The sequence below is a fragment of the Tamandua tetradactyla genome, chromosome X (genome assembly GCF_023851605.1).
Source record: "Tamandua tetradactyla isolate mTamTet1 chromosome X, mTamTet1.pri, whole genome shotgun sequence".
Classification (NCBI taxonomy): Eukaryota; Metazoa; Chordata; class Mammalia; order Pilosa; family Myrmecophagidae; genus Tamandua; species Tamandua tetradactyla.
In genome coordinates, this window is record NC_135353.1 from 63,823,271 (window position 1) to 63,845,843 (window position 22,573).

The 22,573-nt window shown below is 46.9% G+C and overlaps 2 protein-coding genes across 4 annotated transcripts in view; one reads left to right on the top strand and one right to left on the bottom strand.

Moving 5' to 3' along the window:
- NCBP2L (nuclear cap binding protein subunit 2 like) overlaps positions 1-22,573 on the bottom strand; it is a 106,231-nt gene that overhangs the window by 76,479 nt on the left and 7,179 nt on the right.
- The window catches only part of TSC22D3 (TSC22 domain family member 3), a 64,882-nt gene continuing 42,829 nt past the window's right edge, over positions 521-22,573 (top strand). The window contains exons 1-2 of one of the 3 annotated variants that reach the window (XM_077144949.1): positions 521-636; positions 2,209-2,634. In XM_077144949.1, coding sequence (XP_077001064.1) covers positions 2,315-2,634 — 320 coding nt within the window. In that variant the 5' untranslated portion in view covers positions 521-636; positions 2,209-2,314. Of the gene's footprint in view, positions 637-2,041; positions 2,635-22,573 lie in introns of those variants that run through there. The other 2 variants (XM_077144950.1, XM_077144948.1) reach the window with 2 other exon arrangements.

Here is a 22,573-nt window from a genome sequence, read left to right on the forward strand (position 1 = left end):
GGTGGTTCCAGTGCTGACTAGTGTCCAGGCCTACAGCTTGGACACAGGGACTTCAGTACAGAAGATCTGTATCCTCTTTCCTTTTACTCCCTGAACCCACACAGTTTGGATTCTACTACTAAGAGACACCTCTGGCATCTCCCAAAGTTCTAAACTGTGACCCAGAAAATGTTCAATGTCTCAGACACAAGATGGCAGTATATACTACTCTATTTCAAAAGGCCATGGACTTGTGAATGAAGCGAGCTGAAGAGGGGGTGAAGAGTGTTGATTGAAACAGAAACCTGTTTGTTTTATGTGAAAACTGAATATCGTTAATATTTAAAATTTTTTCTGGAACCAGTAATTACTTAAGCCTGCATATACAAAGTATTCCAAGTCTTTAAGTCCAGAGAAACTCTGGAAGGCTATCACTGCCCATCCAGCACACCCCCTGTCTCACAAACCTGGAGTATGACCCAGGGCACCAGCCTGTTCTACTATCCTCAAATCTGCCCTTTCACTCTACCTCAGTTCCAGAATCTTCCTCTCCTCAGAGCCAAGAGCCACTCAGTCCTCAGTTTTAGGACACCTTTTTCCTTTTCCCCAGTGTCTCTCCGGCAATTGAACGTCTAATTACTGCCACGTATTGAAACGGTAGGGACAGAAGTCCCCTAAGGTGTCAGGTGGGGTTCAGAGAAAAAGGGAAAGAGCATTTGGGGAGAAATAGGAGATCGTAAAGAAAGTGAGGAGAAAGGGATAAAACTGAGGAGAGGGGGTGCTGAAATGAGGAAAGTGGGGAGGAGGGATAAAATAAGGGAAATGAAGGGGGGAGAAAGAGAAAGTGGGGAGAGAAAGAGGGGGTAAATGAGGAAATAAAGAGAGAAAGGAATTCGTTTCCTGGATCATGTACCACCCCACCACCCCCCAAAAAAGAGGAGAAAAAGAAATAGACAGAAAGGGGCAAGAAAAAGTGGGGTAATTGATTGGAGGCACAAATAGTAGAAAAGAGCAAAAAGAAAAAAATATGAGCAGAGAAAAGTGAAAAGTGGGAAAGTGGGGAAGGACCCAGGAGTGACTAGAGAGGGAGAAGGAGTTGAGCAGGGAAAACCCGCTGCGAAGCTGGCATTACAAAAAGCCAGGGCAGAGATAGCCTCAGATGGGTTCCGTGCAGAGAGGGGAGAGCACGTGTGGGAAGAGGGGACGATAAAGTGAAGTGACAGAAACTGAGGAGAGTTTGGGTGTGCTTCTGTGAGTTTAAGGCTTTATCCTGGGTACTCTTGACGTGTGCCTGTTAGGCTGTTACTCTCTGCCTGGGCAACGGTTTTCTCTGCGCCCCCAGAAAACGGGCTTGTGGAGAGCAGTAGCTTAGGGCTGTGACAAGATGGGCTCTCGGGGGCGGCGTCTCTCCGGTAGTGGGACCCGGTCGCGGCGGCCGCGGCGGCCGCGGCGGGGCGAGGAACTGGCTTCCTTCCACAAAGCTGAGCGGGAGACCCGCGAGGCTCTGCGATTAGGGAAACGCCGCAGGCCGGACCGACTGCTTGTAGATTTCTGGCCCGGGGCGTGCGCCATGAGGGCCGAGAGAACCCAAGCTGAGGCGACTGTGCGGGTGGCAGTGTGGGTGCAAGAGCGCGAGGGTGCGGGCGGCGGAGGATGGGGGTGGGGGAGCGGGAAACAAGACCCAGCCGGCTCCCGGGTGGGTGTCCGCCAGGGAAGCCACGGAGGCTTGTTCTTCGCTGGCCCCTCAGGAGTAATTTACACGCTGTCGCAGCCCCGTGCCGACTCCAGAGCGTGCAGCTTGCCCCCTAGTGAGCTAGCTCTCGGCTCCTGCCACTGCTCCGCCGGCACAGCCCAGGGGAGCCCAAGAGCTAGAGAGCCAGCGAGCCGCGGAGGGAGGGAGCGCGGGAGGGAGGGAGCGAGGGCGCGTCCGGGCTCTCCCTCTGCCCGGCTGCCCGCCCTTCCTGCCGCCACAGGTCCGCCCCGAGCGCCGATCACACTTGGGAAACTTGGGACTGCACTGGGGCCGCGTGCGGCACCTCGGGGGGGGGGGGGGGGGGGGCGGCCCCGGCCTCAAGAGGAGGGGGAGGAGGAGGAGGAAGTGAGTCCGAAGGATCCGCTCAGAGCTGTTTGTCCAGCTGTTTCTATTCGCACCCTGAGCAGCACAACCAGAAGGGAGCCAAGACGACTGTGGCTGGTTTAGGCGCTAATTTCCAACTCTTCTCCTCACAGCTTGTCTTTTACAGGCACTCTGGAGTCCCCGCAGGCCAGCCGGGAGGGCGCGCACCTGCGAGCCGCCCCTGACCTCGCAGACGAGGCGGCTCCGGAGCCTAAGAAGATGGCCCAGTCCGAGACCAACTGCCGCTCACCTGTCGGCCTCGACTGCTGCAACTGCTGCCTAGACCTGGCCCACCGGAGCGGGCTCCAGCGAGGCAGCAGCGCCGAGAATAACAACCCAGGCAGCCCTGCTGTGAGCAACTTTCGGCAGCTGCAGGAAAAGCTGATCTTCGAGAACCTCAACACTGACAAGCTCAACAGCATAATGCGCCAGGATTCGCTAGAGCCGGTGCTGCGGGACCCCTGCTACCTGCTCAACGAGGGCATCTGCAACCGCAACATTGACCAAACCATGCTCTCCATCCTGCTGTTCTTCCACAGGTGGGTGGCTGGGCACAAGGGTGGGCCCGAGGGCCCAGCTTGCACCAACCTTGGCTGGACCCTCACCTCTGACAAAAGGGGCAACCAGGAAGTTCTCAAGGGGGTACTGGGCAAGTAGAGCTCACTGGCTACCAGGACTGGGTCCTAATGTGATCTTAAGTACTGCAGAGCCCAGAGTATAGCTGGCAGGGGCAAGCCGTATTTTGAAGGGTGCCTGCAGAGGCTGTCCTGGGGCCCGGGTCAGGGGGATGCTAATGCCCAGAAGATGGGCGGACCCCCTCCTCAAATGTATACGTTTTCATAGCCACTTGGGAGAATCAGCCATGGAATATTCTTGTGATCCGAGTGCTACCCTTCTCAAAACTCCTATAGAAATGTGCAAACTTGATTTGAAATTACAAGGGCTTTAAAATTACTTGTTGTCCCTGACCGAATGTGAGGGCCAGAAAATTTGCAAGAAAAAATAAGTAGCAGCTGGTGGTGGTAAGGATGGGGAATAATAAAACCCAGAGATCTGTGAGAATTTAAGACTGGATGAAGGGACCCTACAGAGAGCATTCCAGGACATCTTTCTGAGTGCCTCGAGAATGGTGTGTAGTGAGAATGCTGGACAAATACATGTCATCAGGCGTGTGTTTCAGTGTGGGTCAGACTTTCTAGAAATCCTGCTGGAGAGGTAAGAGAAGGAGAGGGGAGGGAAGATCCATAATGGGAAGATCTAAGGCAGTTGCTCTCCCTCAATCTGAGAAGACTCTGGTAAGGGCCAGCTGCTGAGAACAACTGAGGCAATTTGAAAGCAGGGGAGGCGACTTCAGGAAACCAGCTGTGGGTTTGGTTTTCTCAGAGCTGTCAGGTACAGGCACCAATGTGTGTGGGGGGGGGGGGAGGGGGATTTGAGAGGTGGATTTTATTCTCCCTCACCAATTCAGGTTTTACAAGAGAAAGAGAAAACGCCCCTCCCCACCCCATACTTCCAACCCTGCTATGGAAGACCCCGGTTGCAGTACAACTTATAGCTTGACCTTGCCTGAGCAAGTTGCCTGATCTCTCTGGGCTTTCTAAGGTTCCTTCTAGCTCTAATGTTCTAGAACATGGGCAGGTGGTGTGACCAAGCCAAGATGCCCCCAAAGAGATGGTTCTTACAGTGATAAGCAATTTGTGGTACCCACAAAATATTTGGATGGCTTTTCAGTAATACACAAATTGAAAATTTTAAAAGCAGTGGAGAAAAGCCAAAGCTAATACTCAAATCAGGTTTGCCTCAAAGCAAATCTATCTTCACCTTCCCTAAGCCTAGCCCCAGGGGGTTGGGGTGCCAGGAATAGCAGGGCTGCTGACTACTTTAACATTACTATAACAAATTGTATTTCTCAGGTATTTTCAACACTGGAGAAGCCCTTTCCCATGTATTATTTCACTTTAGTATCATATTTAGTATCTCCATTGTCCAGGCTGTAGATGGAACAGGTTTCTAGGAAGTCCTCATTTCTGGTGAATGATTGCTACAAGTGTGTTCAGACCACAGATGCCGAAACCCCACAGAACGAACTCCCTAACTGGTTCCTAACAATCCTACTCAGCTCTACTGGAGAGTAATGGCAGGGAAAGGGAAGGCAGAGAAACCTGGAGAGAACATGTGTAGCATTTGCGTTCTTTAAATTGGGAGAGAAACTGCCCTAAATGGCTCTCCCTTTACTCCGAAGAGCTCGGTGAAGTGTGAGAGGGGCACTTCCTCAGGTTATAGGCCTAGGAGGGTCGGACCTGGGTGAGTGGGATGTAAGGCTGAGACCCTGAGATGAAAGTGCACACTTGTGCCATGGCTTGGGAGGTTTTCTGATTGTCTGGGTTTCTTGAGTGAAAATACCTCCTTTGTCACATACTCTTCTGACACCTGTTTATTGACTCTTGGTTCTTAGTTAAGCCTAGAAATGCTGTGGGGTGGGAGATGGAAGGGGCTGTGAGGGCATTGGTGGAGGGAAGAGAGGGAATTACTTGGTGGGTGGTGGTGGTAACTGAGCCCTCTGCCTCCTGAGGTCAGAGCAGCTCAGCTCCAAAACAGCCATGAAGCAAACCAGCAAGCCCTCAGTTTTCCATGAGGCTGAAAGGTGACAGGGTCCTGTGGTAATAGCCTTATACTTCTAGCGGAACAAAGCATTCTCTCATTTTCTTTGATAACCGGGACCTTGAAGACTGGGTTTCTGAATTTGGTTTGGGTTTTGCCCAGAATGACATGCTCAGTGGCAGACTAGGAGACCATTATTGCTGTTGATCGGGTTTCTTGTGTGGCTGGGCTGGACAGCCTTCTACTAAGTGAAAATTTCCTCTTTTTCTTACTTCATGTTGTCTAAGGGTTTCTGTCTTCACATTTCTGCCAGTTTTACTTCTATTTCATTTAATGATTTGAAATTTCGAATACCCGTTTGGGTGTTTGTTTGTTTGCTTGTTTATTTCCTTTAATTTGTCTCCTTTCAAGGCTGCCTTTTTTCCTGGAAAAATTACTCTCTCCTCTCCATCCCCACTCCTGCAGCCCATTCCTTTGCTGCATGGGCTTCTATATTCTTAGGAAGAAGGGTGGGGCACATACTTGATTTATATTTGGTTTGTCTGATTTGACCTGTCCCTGGCTCCCAGGTCAGCTCTTGGTTTCCCTGGAAAACAAGAGTGTAAGCAATATGAGAGTATGGGTGTATTTTACACTTGCCTGATTTTTCCTCAGCTTCTAATTTGACAATCGATATTCGATAATGGATTTTTTTATTAGATGACTGCTTAATTGTTGATGTGGTCCCATGTAAAAATTTTATAGCTTTAACCTAGTCCTGGAAAACCCTTATGAAGGATTCAATGTGGTTGTATTCGTTTCAACCACATGCAGTAACTCTAATAACCTGATAGAAGTCCTGATGGGCAAGTGTTGATTATAGACGTATGAATCAGTAGTAGTGGGCATGCAACACATTGATATGTAATGGTGTCTCTAAACTATTGGGAGGAACGTGTATGTCCTAAAAATTATAACTGCATAATCTCATGTAGTATTTATACCAACCCTATGATATGGGCACAATTGTCATCCATCTCCATTTATCACCTTTCTTCATTTTATGAGGAAGGAAACTGAGGCTTGGGAAAATTAAGTAACTTGCCCAGTGCCTTATAATGAAGAGCAGAGCCAAGGCTCCAAATGAGATCAGACACAAAAGAATTGCCTACAAGGAAAGGATTTCAAAGCAGAGGAAAATGTGAGCCCAGATCCTATTCAGTGATCAAAATGCCCTTATTAAGTAGGGTGACCAACAGTCCCCATACCGGGACCCTCATGTATTCAAATGCGGAAACCAGGATGGTTGGTAACCCTATTACTAGAGGACTCCAACTTATCATTTGAACATGCTTCTAATACTGGAAAAATTTAGGAAGGAGATAGAAATAGCTGAAAATTTCCAAAATTGAAATTTAGGAAAGTATGGGAAGCCAGAGTGAGAGTTTTGCAATAATCTACTGTGATTGTTGATTGTTGTTATGTCAAATTTATTTCTAAGAATTTTATCCAAAACTACTTAACCAGCTCTGTTCTGCATTTGACTCCAGAACATGCCTGCTCAGAGAGAATTCACTCTGAATCTGAGTTCTCTTCTAGTTCTAAAGCCCTAGGGTTCTCCCTTTGAACCTCTGACCTGGCAATAACTGGTCCCATACATACATACTCAGAAAATAAGAATGCTAATAACATTCATACTAATAGAAAACATGTCTAATTGCTTGATGTGTGTTAATTCATTTAAAATCATTTAATATGCCCCATTGAGGGCAAGAATATCGATTCAGAGATCAAGTTTCCAAGAAAATTTGTCCAAAAAATTATTTATACTTCTCTAAGTGAGTATTTAGGACTAATTGGGAGTGATTTCATACATGTATATTCTTGGGTCTGGCTTCTGAGAAGTTAGCCACTTACATGGTGTGATTTGAGGGGCAAAAATATTCTCCCACCGGCCCGCTACGGTGGTTAAATGTAGACAATTTAAGATTCAGTTCTCTGTGCACTATCTAAAAATCCTCTCCCACAGCACCAGTGGAATGCGGGCCACACTGTGAGAAACCGTAATTGCAACCCTTTGTCAACTAATTTGCCATTTGCTTTTGAAGATGGAGTTCTTCACTGTAGAGAGGTTTTGGGTTTCTATATGGTTAAGCCTGTCATTCTTTACCTTTGTGATTTTTGCTTTTGGTATCAAGCTTCGAAAGTCCTTCCTTAGCCTGAGGTAATTTAAAATAATTCTTTTCTGAGGGTCTAGTGGTCTGACAAAGAATAGGCACTCTTGGATTAAGGCACAATCCCTGTTAAAAACCCAAATGCATTAGCAAACTTAACATTCATGGTTTGGGTACTTCATAAGAGTCCTTTACATGTAAGCAGTTGACTTTTTGCCGAGACACAGATGTTAATCACATGTGTTAGGCAGTTAGTATGCAGGACCAGTCCTTTCACTGATGAATGAGCCTAATGCCCTATTCAGCACCTACTTTTCCACACAACTTTATGGTCCTCTACTCATAGCTGATCCACATATATGTGCTAACTCTCATGAAATGGCCAAATTCCTGTTTCTTTGAGGAAAATACCCTCTCCCTAAGTCAGCTGTTAGTGCTCGAGATTACTGTGAAAGACAACTAAGAAGTTGAGAGACGAGATGGTACTAGCCAAAAATAGATATTTTGTGGGGGGAATGATATGCTTTCAGGATGTTTATGAATTTGAGGATGGGCAAAATTTTTAGTGTTTACCCCTCATGAATGGCCAGGGTCTACCATACCTTTTAAAAGAGCAGCATGGAACACCATTATTTGTTATTGCTTACTTTGCATGGATTTGTGTATCAGAACTTTGTTCAGTGTGACAGCTTGCTGAGAGTAGGGTTCTATGGGAATGGGACCTAGCCAAGCTGAGTTTGGAGAGGAAACAGAAAGCCAGGGCCAGAGTCCACGGAAGGTCTAGCTTGGGTGGACTGCTGTAGAGTTTGGGCCCTAGAAGCATGAAAGTTCTGGAGGTCTGGATAGAAAGTTAGAGCTCTTAAAGGAAGGTGGAAAGAACAGCACAAATTTTACCAACCACTCGGTTTTGCCAGCAGTGGATCCATGTGAGCCCAGACCTCAGAAAATGACTCTTTCCTGTGTGACCTTATTTTTCCTCCCTGCCTGCAATGAAGGTTAACATTCCTGCTTATATTTGTACTTTCAGATAAACTAACAAGCTCTCCATTTCAGGTTCAATGTTGGCTCCTTTCCAGAACAGGTCCTGAAGGCCAGGGGGTCTGGGTAAAGTGAAGATGGACGTCTTTGACCAAGGCTGCCAAGGTCTGAGAGTCCCCTTGAGCGACTGAGCTCAGCAGTCAACTTGCCCCTATGTTGTGGGTTGGTAGAGAGGAGTTAAGGTCTGCCCTGTCTGTGCTTGATGGTAGGTGTTACACTGTGTTTGCCAATTGCAATTTTGCTCCTACCTGAACTTTCTCGTCTTATGTAATGCATCCCTCAAGATAATGCAAAGCCATAATCAGTGGTGGCTGGCTGAGTTTATGTAACGAATTGGTTAGTGTCATATAATAGTTTCTCTTCTCTAACCTCTGAGAAGCCAGCATCCTGAATGGACCTGATGCTTGAGCCCATTTGGTGGGGCACTTTGTGTGCTCAGTGCACTCAAGGGAGAGCATTCCATGACCACAGTGGTCATAAAGATGAAATTTCTCTTTTGGATGAAGAGAGCAGTAATGGCCTAGGACATACTGTGCTGCCCTAATGACTGCAATAATAGGACAGGGTTAGGGCTTCATTGCAGTGCCAAAGCTTTGGCAGACAAAACTCTCCATGGAACCCCATGGGCTAATGAAAGCCCCATGAAGGCCAGAAGGCTAAATCCCAACCTCAAGGAAATCTAGAGTTGTTGAGGAGTAGGGTCAGAGAAAATGACTTATGGGGGCCCTGTCTGCCATGCCAAAATCCAGCTTAGTAAAGGAGTCAAAGATGGGGGTCTGCGTGAGTGGAAAGCAACTTTCATACTTTTCCAAATGCCGATCCAGGTAGGAGGGATGATATCAGCAGGTCAAGCACATTCACTTATACATTCCAGCTAGAAATCATGCCCCAAAGTAACTTTCATCGTTTTGGAAACCGTGTAACATCCCAGCCAGAGAGAAGACTGAATGGGAAGCTTCCCGTTATGCAGACGCTAGCCCAAGGGAAACAGTAGCTGAAAATATGTTTGGTCAGTGATGACCCAGGCATGCTATCAGCCTTCCTCTCCTGGGAACCACTTTCCTCAAATAGGCCCAGCCTATTTGATCAGGCCCCTGCCTATGAACAAGGCCCACAAGGACCTCCTTTCCCATCCTTCTTCGAAGGAAGACTTTACTCACGTAATAGCTTTGGGTATTCCACCCACTTCCTCTTGTCTTCTCTTTAGGGGAGAGGTTAAGCAGCTGCTCACAGCTTAGGGGTCTGGCTGGGATTCCTGATCTGTGTTTTCTAGGCCAGTGCTTGGCCACAGCTATCCTTGAGGAAGAAAGGGACAAGAAGTAGAGGAAGAGATGTAGTTCCAGTGGCTCCTTCCTAGTTTACCTAAGCGCCCACCTCTCACCGCTGCCCCCAACCCACCCTCCATCTGCGCTCACGTTTAGCCTCACTCCCAGACCAGGCTGGGCCTAAGCCAGGCCCTGACTCATATCCCATATAGTACCTTATGTAACAGAGCCAGGTTACTCAGGTATCAAGGTTTTCTGCTTGCTCACTAGCTGACATTCCTGGGGCTTGGCATTCAGAAGCCTGCTTGGGGTCTAAAGCAACCTCATTGTACTTCCAAAGGAAGAGCCTACTCTCCCTAGTGTCAAGCAAGCAGTCTGCTCAAAGATAAGTGCCAGTCTGCAAAGATGATCTCTCCCAGTCTCACACCTGGCAGCATATGTAAGCAGCCATAAGAGCTGGTGTGGGCTAGTTTGGCTTGAGGTATTTTTTTTTAGAGGAGGTGGCTCTCTGTGTACTTCTATCGCCTGATAATACAGCTGTTAAGGAGATGGTCTGTTGCACCTGGAGGAGCCAAGAACAGATCTCAGAAGTCCTGCTTCCTTTTGTATCTGCTTGTTGGTTCAGGGACTGTTCTGGGGCCCCGCAGCTAACTGACATTGGGCAGAAGTGTTTACCAGAAGCTGGATGAACTGTTTAAAGAAAGACCCTTAGAGAGCCCATTCCCAGTCCATTCTCCACGAAGTCTCAGAGCCCCCAAGCAGGCCTGAATTCACAGTGATTCTTAGCTGTCTTTCTGCCCTTTTCAGAAAATTGCATTACCAGCTTATTGCAACTGAAGCCCCAGTGAAGTGAGGATTGCTGTATTCTATGACATTTCTCTAATAAGCAAATTTGACTATCTACAACATAGAATATTGCTATCAATCTAATATTCCATTTGCTCAAAGTTTGTGACTAAACATCTTCTTTCCTTCCCTTATCTTTGCCCCAGCCTGATCCACTGTGATATCAGGGGTTAGATGGCTCCTAGGCTGAGGGTAGGTGGGGACTCTGCTTCCCAAACTGAGATAGAGAAGAAATAAAGTCAGAAAGTTTAGCCTGGGAATTACCTTCAGGCATGGTTTGCATCCAAGCCTCAAATTCAGGAGTCCTCAGACAAGCTCAAGGCCTCTATCTCAGGGGTCAGGAGAACTGGGATCACAGTCAGGATCCAGTGAAAAACAAGGGACCTGAGATAAAGGTGCAGAAGTTCCCTTTCCTGGCCCCCAGCCCCTTTCATCTCCCCATCTCCCTCCATAAAATTTTGGTTCATTATCAGTTGCAGTAAAAAGATAGAGGAGGAAGAAAGAGAGAAAGGAAGGAAAAGAAAAAAACTGCTCAGTTTAAAGGTACTATGTTCTTCCCAGGTGCACAGAGAAATGAGTGATGGCAGCACTTCATTTGGTTTTGTACTGCGCGATCAAGCACTTCAATTAGTCAATCCATCATTTGTTGACAAACAGCCTGCTATCTATCGAGTGCCTACTGCAAAGTTATTAAAGACCTACCCTGCTAAGCGTTGTAGAGGACACAGGAGAAGTCAAAAGTTAGATAGAACAGGTCCATAAAGAGCTGAGAGTGTAGCCTGGCAGGGATGGGAACAGCCACACCCAAAGCAGTCAGGAAACAAAGCAGCTCCATGGGAGTCCAGACCACTGAGAGCAGAGTTGGGACTGGCACTCCTTGGGAAAAGACCTTAAATGTACTGCTGCCTGGGTCAGCAGGTCCAGCACTTGGGCAGTACCAAACCAAATTAGGAAGAGAAGGTCTCTGTGGCAGCAGCTTCCAGCAGGGCCTTAAAGAGTGGGTCAGCTTTGGCATGGTGGGAAGGGGGTGTGGATTTTTCTGGGTGAGAGAGGGGAAGGAAACCTTTCTAGTCTTGCCAAGAGCAGTGAAGAACACTTTCAGTTCTTCCTGGGCTGGAACCTAAAGTAATCAAACTTCAGAAAAAGGAGAGAAAGGCCCATTCTGGCCCTCTCCTCATTGCCCACTCTTATTTGGGGCAGGCTCGACCCCACAGCCCTCTCTTCAGGTGCCTGAACTGGCCCTGAGTAAGTGGAGGACTTCAGGGCCTGGGAACAGGAACGTACCTTTTCCCTGTGCCAAGAGAAAGCCTAAAGGAACCAGGAAGGTTGAGCTTGGGAGTGAGATTGAAGATGGGTACCAGAGGACCCTCGTGGGTATGGTTTCATTTCTGTGCATCTCTGGCCTTGATCTCCATGAGGCTCCTTCTAAGATGGATAACAAAACTGGGGGAGTGTCAAAATGCTGCCATGAGACTGCATATACTATTCTCCCAAGTCTCTCTGGAAAGAAAACTGTTGGCATCTGTTCTAGTTTGCTAGCTGCCAGAATACAATATACCAGATATGGAATGGCTTTTCAAAAGGGGAATTTAATAAGTTGCTCATTTACAGTTCTAAGGCTGAGAAAATGTCCCAATTAAAACAAGTCTATAGAAATGTCTAATCAAAGGCATCCAGGGAAAGATACCTTGGTTCAAGAAGGCCGATGAAGTTCAGGGTTTCTCTCTCAAGTGAGAAGGCACATGGCGAACACAGTCAGGGCTTCTCTCTCGGCTGGACAGGCACATGGCAAATACGGTGTCATCTGCTAGCTTGGTCTCCTGGCTTCCTGTTTCATGAAGCTCCCCGGGAGGCGTTTTCCTTCTTCATCTCCAAAGGTCGCTGGCTGGTGGACTCTCTGCTTCATGGTGCTGCAGCATTCTCTGCTCTCTCTGAGTCTCTCTGAATCTCTCATTCTCTTTTTATAGGACTTCAGAAACTAATCAAGACCCACTCAAGTGGGTGGAGACATGTCATCCCCTAATCCAGTTTAACAACCATTCTTAACTAAATCACATCAACCAGGGAGATGATCTCATTACAGTTTCAAATATACAGTATTGAATAGGGATTATTCTACCTTTATGAAATGGGACTTATATTAAAACATGGCTTTTCTTAGGGGACATGCTTCCTTTCAAACCAGCACAGCATCCCTGCAGGGTGTCATTTTAGCCTTCTTTGAACCTTGGTCAAACCCGTCATCCCATAAAAGAAGGCCCTGGAATAGGGCTGAGGAAGGTGGGACACTCAAGTTAACAGGAAGGGAGAGGAAACTGGAGTAGTAAACAGAATCAACCTCAGGTAACCTGGAGAAAGAAGGTGCTGTTGATGGTCAGAGCTTCACTCTCACTTTCTGGGGTTTTCTCATTTGCTAGTGTCCTGGGTTCCCATACCTACATCCTTTCCCACCAGTGTTCTGGAGAATTCACGTTAAGTTCATGAACAGATTCAGTTAACAACAAATATCCATTACATGCTTTCTATGTGCCAGGTTCAGTGTTAGGACCTGGGAATGTAATGGAAAATACACAAAAGGCATGGTCTTGGCTATCATGGGATAGTCAGTTAAGTAGGGGAGACAGACATTAAACAAATAGTCACATTAATGAATGTGTGATTACAAATGGAGTGAGTTCCAAGAGGCAAAAGGAATAGACTTCTGTGAGAGAGTACAGCAAAGTATCAGACAAGGCTTCCTGAGGAAGTAACATTTTAGCTAAATAAATGAATCTCTACTAGTGAAATTCTAGTCATCAGAGCCAGGCCAAAGGAGACATTTTTTAGGCATTTTCTAAGGAAAATTTAAAGTCGTACTAGGTAGGTATTTGTTCGTGCCTCTGGGAATATCTCTAGGTCATGAGTGGCCAGCAGGTCCAAAAGGGGAGACTGACAACATTCTGATAAGAGGAAGAGATGAGTTTGAAGCCAATGGGGCAACTAGTACTTATTATAATCCTTTGCTAAAAATAGTCCATGACAGTATGGGAAATGTGTAAAGGCCAACCCTGGGGACTGGTGATAATGTGGGTATAGCCTGTAAGGAGAAAAATTTGTTTTTGTAAATTATTTACTGTAAAGAAAAAAGAGGGGGGATGTTATCTGGGTTTTTTCTCCCCCTTTATGGGCTTCCTTCTGAGTTATGAATGCTTCTCATTGTACAGAGGAAGTGGGGCTCAGAGCTTTAGGCTGCACTCCTTTCTGGGGCCCGTGGTGTAAATTTTCTGGAGTGTGAATGTCACATATTTGTCCAAGATGCATGCAGAAAGAAAGGGAGGCTACACCTCAGGGAAGAGCAAAGAAATTGATCAAGGGGGCTCCAAGGGACTATCACTTGAGAGAGGAGGCCCCATCACAATGGTCAGTCAGGTGAAAGCTGAGAACTCAGCATGATCCAAATGAATCTGATTATGAAGGACCTACAGGATCTATTTAGCCAACAGGAGGTGAACGCGTGAGGCAAGGCCAAAGGACCTAAAATTATTAGTTCAGGAAAAGAGGAGTTTGAGGGTGAGGTGGAGGGTTGTGGAGAGAGAGAAGAGAGCTTGATCTTGAAATATAAGAAAAGTTACAACTCAGAGATGGTGACTAGCTATTTCTCAACCACACTAGGAACAGAACAAGAGGAAACAGGCGTATTGCTGTAGCATGAAGAATTGAGATTAGATAGCAGAAGGAACTTCCTGACTACAAGAATTCAGTCAAAGCTGAATGAAATGACCAAAGGATGTTTTATGTAACTTATACATATGGGGAAGGTGGCGACATTAACAATGAAGGACAGGAAAAGTGTGAGAGCACTAATTGTAATGACCATGGACAGATGAGGGCAGACAGGTAGGGAAGCAAAAGGGTCAGAAGGAGGTGTAATAGATGATGTATTTGTAATAGATGAAAGTATTTTCATGAAAATAATTTCATAATAAAATTATCCACTTATTTCCTCAGAGGTCAGTCATTAAAACTAGCATTTACTCTGCTCTGACTGGAATGCTGTGAGGGGGTGAACTAGATTGCTGTTAGGGTCCCTTCTAGCATCCTTCAGCCTTCTTGTCTCCTTGCTAAATTAGCCTCATTCGAGCACCCCATCCCCCACACACTAAAAATTGGGGGAGCACCAGAATGCTGGGAGCATTGGAGTTAAGACTGCCCACCACAGACACTTGTTATAGGGAATGATTTATCCATTCATGCACACAACCAATGTTAAACACAGGGGATACAGTGGCAAGCAACACACCATGCAGGATCCCTGCCATGGGACACTTACAATCTGGTGGCAGAGACAGACATCAATATTTACTACGCAAATAACCACGTCATTACAATTTATCTTAATGAAGGAAAAATGCAGAAAATTGTAAGAATGCAGACTAAAGGGTGTTTCACCCATTCTTATCTGCAAAGAAATTTACTTTTTTGCTCCATCAATCACATAGTGGTGGCATCACAAGGTGTGTGCCCCTCTGTGACAGATTCTTGCCCCAAATCATGAGCAAGGAAAGGCCAAATAAGCCCAGCCACCGCTAATGTACTAAGACTTGGATTTGAAGTTTCTATGGCTCACTGAGGCTCTGTGGGATAGAAGCAAATTCCTAAAGAAATTTTTGCTGCTGCCAAGATCAGCCAGCCTTGATTTTGGCGGGGAGTGATTCTCTAAGGGCTATAATGGTCTGTTAGCCAAAAATCAGGATCAAGATGACTTTGAGAAGCCAGACAAGCAGGAGGAAGGTCAGTGAAGAGAATAAAGAACTAACGCTCTGAAAAAGGTATTGGAAACTGACCCCAAAATGACCACATCTCCAAAATGTTGTGTTTTCAGTCTCCTCTTCAAATGAGTAAGCTTTTGCAAGTATATTCTAGTATTAGCTGCAAGGTGTGCCCAGGACTGGTTGAGCAGGAGACTGGGCCTGTGGAACCAGGATCCCAGAGATCCTGCTTTTCCCTGCCCTGATCTCAGAGGGGTGGACAGCGTTGGACCTTGTAGAAAGCTGGGATTGGCTTCTCCACCAGAAAAAGCTATTAACCACAGTGTGTTCCTGAAGCATAGGGGCTTTGCATCAGATAGACTACCACTGACAGACTCGATGAACTTGGGAAGTTGCAACCTCTCCAGACCTCAATTTTCTCATCCAGAAAAGGGTGTTTGTGTAGTTGGGAAGATTAAGTGAAAGGATGCTCCAAGGAAGCACTCACTAAAGGGAAGCCTTCATCATCAAGGCAAGTCATGTGTGGTACCAGAATCAAACCTTATCCAACCTGCCATGCCTCTTTCTCTCACTAAACCCTTCACAGACCCCCTCTCTTTGCTCCATCAATCATATATGCTCTCCTTCCCAGAGCCATCCCTAGGAAGGTAGCAGGTTAGCTCCTCTCTGACACACACAACTTCCTCCTCCTCCCCTTCTCAAACACCCAGGCTGGCAAGTTTTCTCCCTGTCAAAGCTTGCTCAGTGAACCATCTTCGTTTTCCTGTCACACTCAGGTATAAATGACTGAGGAGGCTTCTAAGTTTCTTCTTACTGAGGGATGGTGGGGAGGGGATGGGCTACCAGTAGCTTTTAAATTGCTTCCAGGAATCAAAACTTCTAGAAACCTGAGGGTACCCCTGCTGGCATTTTTAGCAAATGGGGAAGCATTTTGGAGGGCAACAGAGTTGGGAACTGCCTCTTCAAGACCTGGAGCTCCCCTTCCCGGGGGTGGCAGCTGGCACCTTCTGCTTCTACATGCATCTCAGACAGAGACAAGGAGGCTCACAACTGGTAGGGGCTTTCACAGCCATCCGGTCTGACTCAGACAAGGAAACTGAGGCCCAGAGTGGGGTGGGTACCTTCTCCAAACCAAGCAGCCAATTAATGACCAGCTAGAAAGAGAAACCATGTCTCCTGATTCTCTGGTCCAATGGTCTTCCGACTTCTGTTTCTAGGCGGCTCTGCACATCCCATCCCAGTAGGTACACAGTATCTCCCTGCCAGGAGACCAGCTTTGGGTCCACCTGATGCCAAAAAGGTGTGTGTGTGTGTGTGTATGTGTTTTCAATTTGATTTGATTTAATGGAATTGACTAGTGGTTTGGGTGTTATGGAGTCCTGGCCCTGGAATCTTGCTTCTGCTCAGGCTGGGGCTGCATGCCACAGCCACAGTCATGCGAGTGGGACAGAAAGGCCTGCTGTTCAGGTTGGAAAAGAAAGCACTTGCTGAAACATTGGTCTTTTTGAAAGTTCCAACCACAGGGGCTGGCTGGCAGAGCCGCCGTCTGGGTTCCCCGGGAGGATCTGGCCCTCCCCTTCAGTCTGGGAGTTAGTTTAGGAAACTGGCCCGGCCTCGGCAGAAGATCCTGAGGGCAGCACTCGCCCCAGGAGCTGCAGCCTTCCCTCAGAGCCTGGGAGCCCCTGAAGGCACGCTGGCCCAGGCCAGACCTGGAACTTCCTCCCACCTCCACAGCCGAGCCAGCCAAGGCTGGCCCTGAGGCTCCCTGAGCACTTTTTCTTCTGAGCCTGGGAAAGAGTTTACAGTTGCTTCCACCCTAGCTACAGAGAGTGAGCTCAAGAAACCAACCCCAGTCAGGCAACCAAGACTTCCCCAGGCTGCAGTGAGATGAAGGCAGAAAGGCTGGAGGAGCCCCAGCTTTTAGAGGAGCCCCAGCTTGGGGAGGACCCTGAGCTTGTGGAGGAAGCACAGTTTCTGGAGGAGCTACAACTAGAAGTGGTGGAAAGTGGATCAGATTTGGATCCAGAAGATCTAGATTCAAGTCCTGACTTTGCCACCAATCTGATGCTCGAGCTTGAGTAAGTAACTCCTTGCCTTCTATGGGCTACTTTCCCCACCTAAAAAATGGGGGAGGGAGGAGACAAAATGGTCTCTAGAATCACTTCCAACTCTGATATTCTGGAAGACTACACCTCTAAAATCCTGGTGTGTGTAGACAGGATGCATGGAAACTTTAACAAGACACTGAACCACTAAGTGTTAGAATAGTGGGGGCGAGAGGAAGAAGGGATTCAAGTGAACAAGACAAAAAGGAATGAGAAGGGTGGTAAATGTATGAGAGTCAAAACCCCAAATGAGGGTCCAGGCTAAACAGAAAATTGGGTCAGCATTTTCAAAACTGAAAATTGATGAGCTAGGAATGGATAGTAAAGAAAACTGAACCGCAGGGTGTTTGGGAGTATCATTAACATGAAGTTACTAATAAGCCCCTCCACCAGATATTTGCCAGTGGCCCCATTGGCCCCAAATCACGAGTGCTGAACCCAGAGAGCATTTCTTGGGCTCTTCATGTGTGTTTTTGTGGGAATTCTCAATTGCAAAAGGAGATTTTCAGGTCTTAGATGCTCACATCCAGATCTAAAAGAGAACTTCAAAAGAGGAACTAGAATGACTCTGTCTTAGAAAGACAGACTCAGTGCTGCATGAATCTGATGGCTGGTCCCTTCAAGAATCTGATGGTGGCTATATATGGCTATTCATGCTCAGGTGAGCTACCAAAAACCAGTCTGCTTGGCAAGTGTTGGTGTTTGGTGTATTTCACTGCATTCAGATTCTTTCAAAGTTGGTCACCCTTCACTGGGTTATCTGGTTAGAGTCTATAAGCCATGGCAGGTGACATTTCACTAACCAGAGAACTCTTTGCCAGCCCAGGCATGAGATCTTGGGGATCCCTACATGAAAAATCATCTCCAGTGTTCTCTGCCAAGCCTATACCAACCAGTATCTCCACTGCTGGGGAAACTGCAGTGGAGGGAGCAAGTAGAGGGGGAACCTCCCTTCACCTGTCCAGACACCTGCCCAAAGCACTAGTGCCCTCACTACCACCTTGTCTCCTCACTCCCCACCAGCCTTCCTTCTTCTTGGCTCAGTTGGTTCATTCAACAGTAATTTCTTGAGTGATCTCTTGCCTAGTTTCTTGCCAATCAATCAGTTAATCAATCATAGATTCTTAAGGTTGGAAGGGATCTTAGAACTCCCTCAGGACAATGGCTTTCAAATAGTGCTCCACTATGTAGAGTCCTTAGAGGCCTCCTTGGTGCCTTGGGGGCTTCTCAAAGGGGAGAGGGTAGGGAAAAGGGGTAGAGAGTTTGGAGGAGGATAAAAGAAAGAGAGAGGTAGATTATGCCACAGCCCTCACCAAATAGAGGTTACACCTTGAAATAAACAAAGGCACAAATAAGAAACTATATGTGTCTTTTAAAGCTTGTAGGGTTTTTTATCTCACCTGGTTTGCTTATCTTCACCAGATGGTTTTCAAACTAGGCTCCACTGAACAGTGAAGCATCTCCACTTGGGGCTCAGAGATTAGGAGCACTGGTAGTCTCCCTCAAAGCAGTTCTGCTACTCCAAGGACTTTGGGCAGAGAGACCCTGAGGGACTCTAAATTAGATTGGAAGGTGGAGATAGGAAATGATTATCTATTTAACAACAAGTTGCAAATCATTAAGGGCCTTAAACTCCCCAGGAGAAACTGGAATCCCTTCTAAAGGAACCCTATGGAGTGGACCCACAGGTTCTGCTTGAATGCATCTAGGCACGAGCTACTTCCCTTGTTGATCTGCCCTGATTGTTAGACTGTCCTTCTGTTCAGTCAAAATCTGCACAGATCTTTCTTGCCTGTGGAATGCTTTGGCCTCTCCTTTCATGTTCCCGCTGTGGGCCGCCTTTGTGTCCTGACCACCCAGGGAGCAGGTTGAGGGAGAAGGGAGTCGCTGGCCTCCTGGGGAAGACAGTGTTCCCAGCTGGGGGTACCATGTGTTCTTCGCTCTGGGAGCCGGATGTTGCCGGGGCCTATGTGAGTACTGGGGTGGACAGGCAGGCTACTGATGTGGGCTTGGGGCACTCCAGCCCATGAAGTCCCTGGGGCCAAGTCTAAGGAAGTCCACTCCACAGAGGGCAGTGTCCAAGTTAAGTGAGGTCCAGTGTGGAATTCTCAGCAGGGGAAATAACTTGAGGGAAGGAGTGCTTGACTTGGAATAAGGGGCCTGTGTTCTGTTGCAAACTCCAACCTTGGCTGGAGCTGTCATCTGAAAGGAAGAAAATAATGATGGCCAGGGCCCTGGCCCTGAGACGAAGGAGTGAGGCAGCCAGGCTCAGGATGGTATCCCGGTCATTTGCGGCAGTCCAAAGCCCTGCCGGCTTTACATTTGAGGAGGAAATAAAGCCGTACTTGTTGGTGGTGGGGACCTATACAGAGAGCACTGTTTCTCAAAGTGTGGTAAACATACACTGGTGGTGTGCAGGATGATTTTCAGGTAGTATGTGGACTAACTTTGTTCTTCTATTTTTATTGCTGTTTATTTTTATTTAACATGAATTAGAAACAATCATATACCCTATGATTTAAAAAAAATATGTCAAAACCTGAAGCCTTTTTAAAAAGTTAATTGAAAGAAAATATTAAGTAAATAACAATACTAGGGCATACCTAGATATAGCTAAAATCTTGACAGTGCTATGCAAATAACTGAATTTAGGGACATGCTACTACACTATGTGTTGGCAGAGGTGAGGCAGGAAGACCCAGAGGACAAGTTGCAGGAGCCGAACAGTATGGTTGGGAGACTTCTTTTCCATATATACCTAGTTTGAAGTCCCCCTCTGACAACTTTATTCCAAGTGCAAGAATAACCTGCTATTTTTATATCTGTGGTGTCCTGCTCTGCCCCATGACACTCAACACTCCAGATTAGCAGCAGGCCTTTTCCCTTGGTTGAGGGCACTATCTCTATCATGTTCCCACAGACATGGGAAAATAGCTGCTGGAGAGTTGGTGGGGCTGTCCTCACCAACTTCCACTGATTTCTTCTCAGCATTGTTCCTGGGCATATTCAACTCAAATTTAAGGAGGTGTTTCTGGGAAGCAAGTCAAGAGGTTACAATCTTTCCCTGAATGCACAAAGCCACAGCAGAAGGACAGGAAATATGTCACCGCAGCAATTTTGCATGGACTTGTGCTGATTTCCGGACAGATTCAGACAAGATTTGGTGGGAAATTTGTACAAAAATCAAACTTTACAAGAGGGTTACCACCTCTGCCAGGAGTTCGTGATAGACTCTGTATAAATAGGTTTGGTCCGCTTCCTCCTTCCATTTCCCTGAGAGGTAGAGAACATGATCAGTCCTGCTACTCTGTCATTCAAAAGGTACAGATTATGAGGGGGAGCCCTGGGAGGAAGTGGAAAGATGATGAAGGTTACAGGTCTGGTCTCCTGCCTTCCAACTAGCTTGTACCTCAGAAGCCTTGGGTGTCTTTCCTATGTTGTCTGGTCCCTTGAACTGTCTGTAGCAAAAGGCTTAAGTGGAGACATCTAGGCTTCAAGCACCTCTAATAAAGAAAATTCCACAATGTACTTTGTAATATTTTCGTTGTTAACAACTGCTGCTCTCTGAGGCTGTTCTTCCTAGCTCTGGCCTCAGCCTCTCCTATACATCATTTAATATGCTTGTATGGTGGTTCTTATGTCCCTTTTCAGCCTTCTCTTTTCCAAATTAGCTAAATCCATTTGTTAAAAGAAGACTTTGAACCCACTTGCATTTCTCCCTCCTTACAACATTCTCCAAATTCTCTGCCAGAGATTTCATTCTGTGAGGGGTTTCGCTAGTGACTGACGAGCATGGAATAGAGCAGGAGGATGACCTCATAGTTCCTACAGACTTTTTTCCTATTTTAGTGCATCCAGGATCAGGCTAGTTCCTTAATGATACTAAATTGTGTGCTAGCGATTCATTGCAGCCTTTAGCTACCCCTACCCACATAGTCCCACTCTTGTATCTAGGTAGAGACATATTATGATTATCCCTAGATTCAATATTCATTTTGTGAATTTTCCATACAGCTGCTAAATCCAAGGTTGCCTCTCCATGCCCCCCTACCCGCCCTCACCCTGCTTTCGAGGTAATTTCTGGGTACTCAGGATGTAGAGTCACTTTGACACAAGTGCAAATCAAGCATAAAGAGGATTCTTACAAAATTAAATTACCCACTCACACATGGATTCCAAATCCAAGCATGGTTGAATTTCGTGTGACTGGGGTAACATATGATGTGCAGCATGGATAATCCAAAATAAGAGAAGAAAATCATGTATAGCCAATGCACTGTGGGTCTGTTTTATTTTTTTCAGTAGTTCTGCCTTCCTAATTATTTGTTCCAATATGAAACTGAGCTTGCATCCCTGTAGTATACAGAAACTGGGTGGAAAAACCAGGAATAGGGAAAAGCTAAGCTGAAAACAAGCACTGCCACAGATATTTCACAAAATGGAAAAGCTGCCCATAAATACTTGGGAGTTGACTTCAAGTCATATAGAAGTCATTGCTGTGTGTCTTTGGAATGTGTCTTGTGAGTGCTCATGCTGTGGATTTGTCCAGGAAGGTCTAAGGGGACTGTCTACTGGTACCTGGTTTAACTTGGGGAGACACAGGACTAAGGAGTTCACAGAAAACCAGTAGTTCTCTTATCCCTCTTCCCTATAATCTGATGGCTATGTCACTATGCCTGATCTGATTGCCTGACCTGTGGAAGTCTGAAGGAGGTGGTGCAATTCATCTGAGGAAAATCATGTCTCAGGCAGGAAGGGGCATAGCAGCCTCTTCAGCCAAAGATTTATGTATCTGTCACAGGAGGGAAGTGTGAGCTGAGAAATGACTCCCAGAAGTGCTAGAATTGGAAGAGGCAGCCCTGCTACCTTTCACAGTCAGTAGTGTATTCATTCGGAATCTATGCTACCTCAGGAGGCCGACATCCTGGCCCTTTCTCCCTTCTTTGGGTCCCTCCTCCCTCCTCTTTCCGTCCCTCCCTCCCTCCCTTTCTCCTCTCTGGCTCAGCGCATATGTCCAAAAAACCAAAAAACGAGCAGAGCTGGCCATGTGGACCCTGCCAGGGGTCAAGCTGTATGGAGAACAGGGACCTGTGCTATGTTTTGCCTGGCAGTTAGAAGCCAAGGGGATGAGCCCCAGAACTTTAGGCAGCCACGGCAGGCTTGCAGCTGATGCCGTGTTGCCATGGCTGACACTAGTGGCACCTGGGTAAATAAGGTTCTTCCAGTCACAGCAGCCTGCAGAGACCAGCAAGCTCACACTGTTGGGCTCCATCTAGACGTGAGGAGGAGTAATTCTGACTGTCTTTGTCAGTAGATTTTTGTATTTTTGTCTGCTGTGCATATCTTGGCTATGGGCCCTCTGCTGAGCCTGGGACTAGGTCTTTGCTCCGCATCCCTTCTCTTGCTGCAAGGCTGCCAGACTTGCTGCCTTAGCAACCTCATTAGGCTCCAGTGGTGTCTCTGGGGAATGTGAGATGGGCAGCAACTCTTCATCTTTAGGAATTTAGTTGTCCAGGTGGCTTCTACCTCTCCAATGCAAAGGGACCCCAGCTGAGAAGTAGAATCCAGTTGTCTTTGGAAAAACCCTCTCTCCTCAGATCTGTGGCAGGCACTGATGGAGACAGGCCAGGAAAAAACCCTGGTAGCCAGGTGCAGCTCTTTATGCATTCCTTCCTTATTCTTTATCTCCGGGGCAGGGGCTTGGCCAAGGGAGTAAATGACA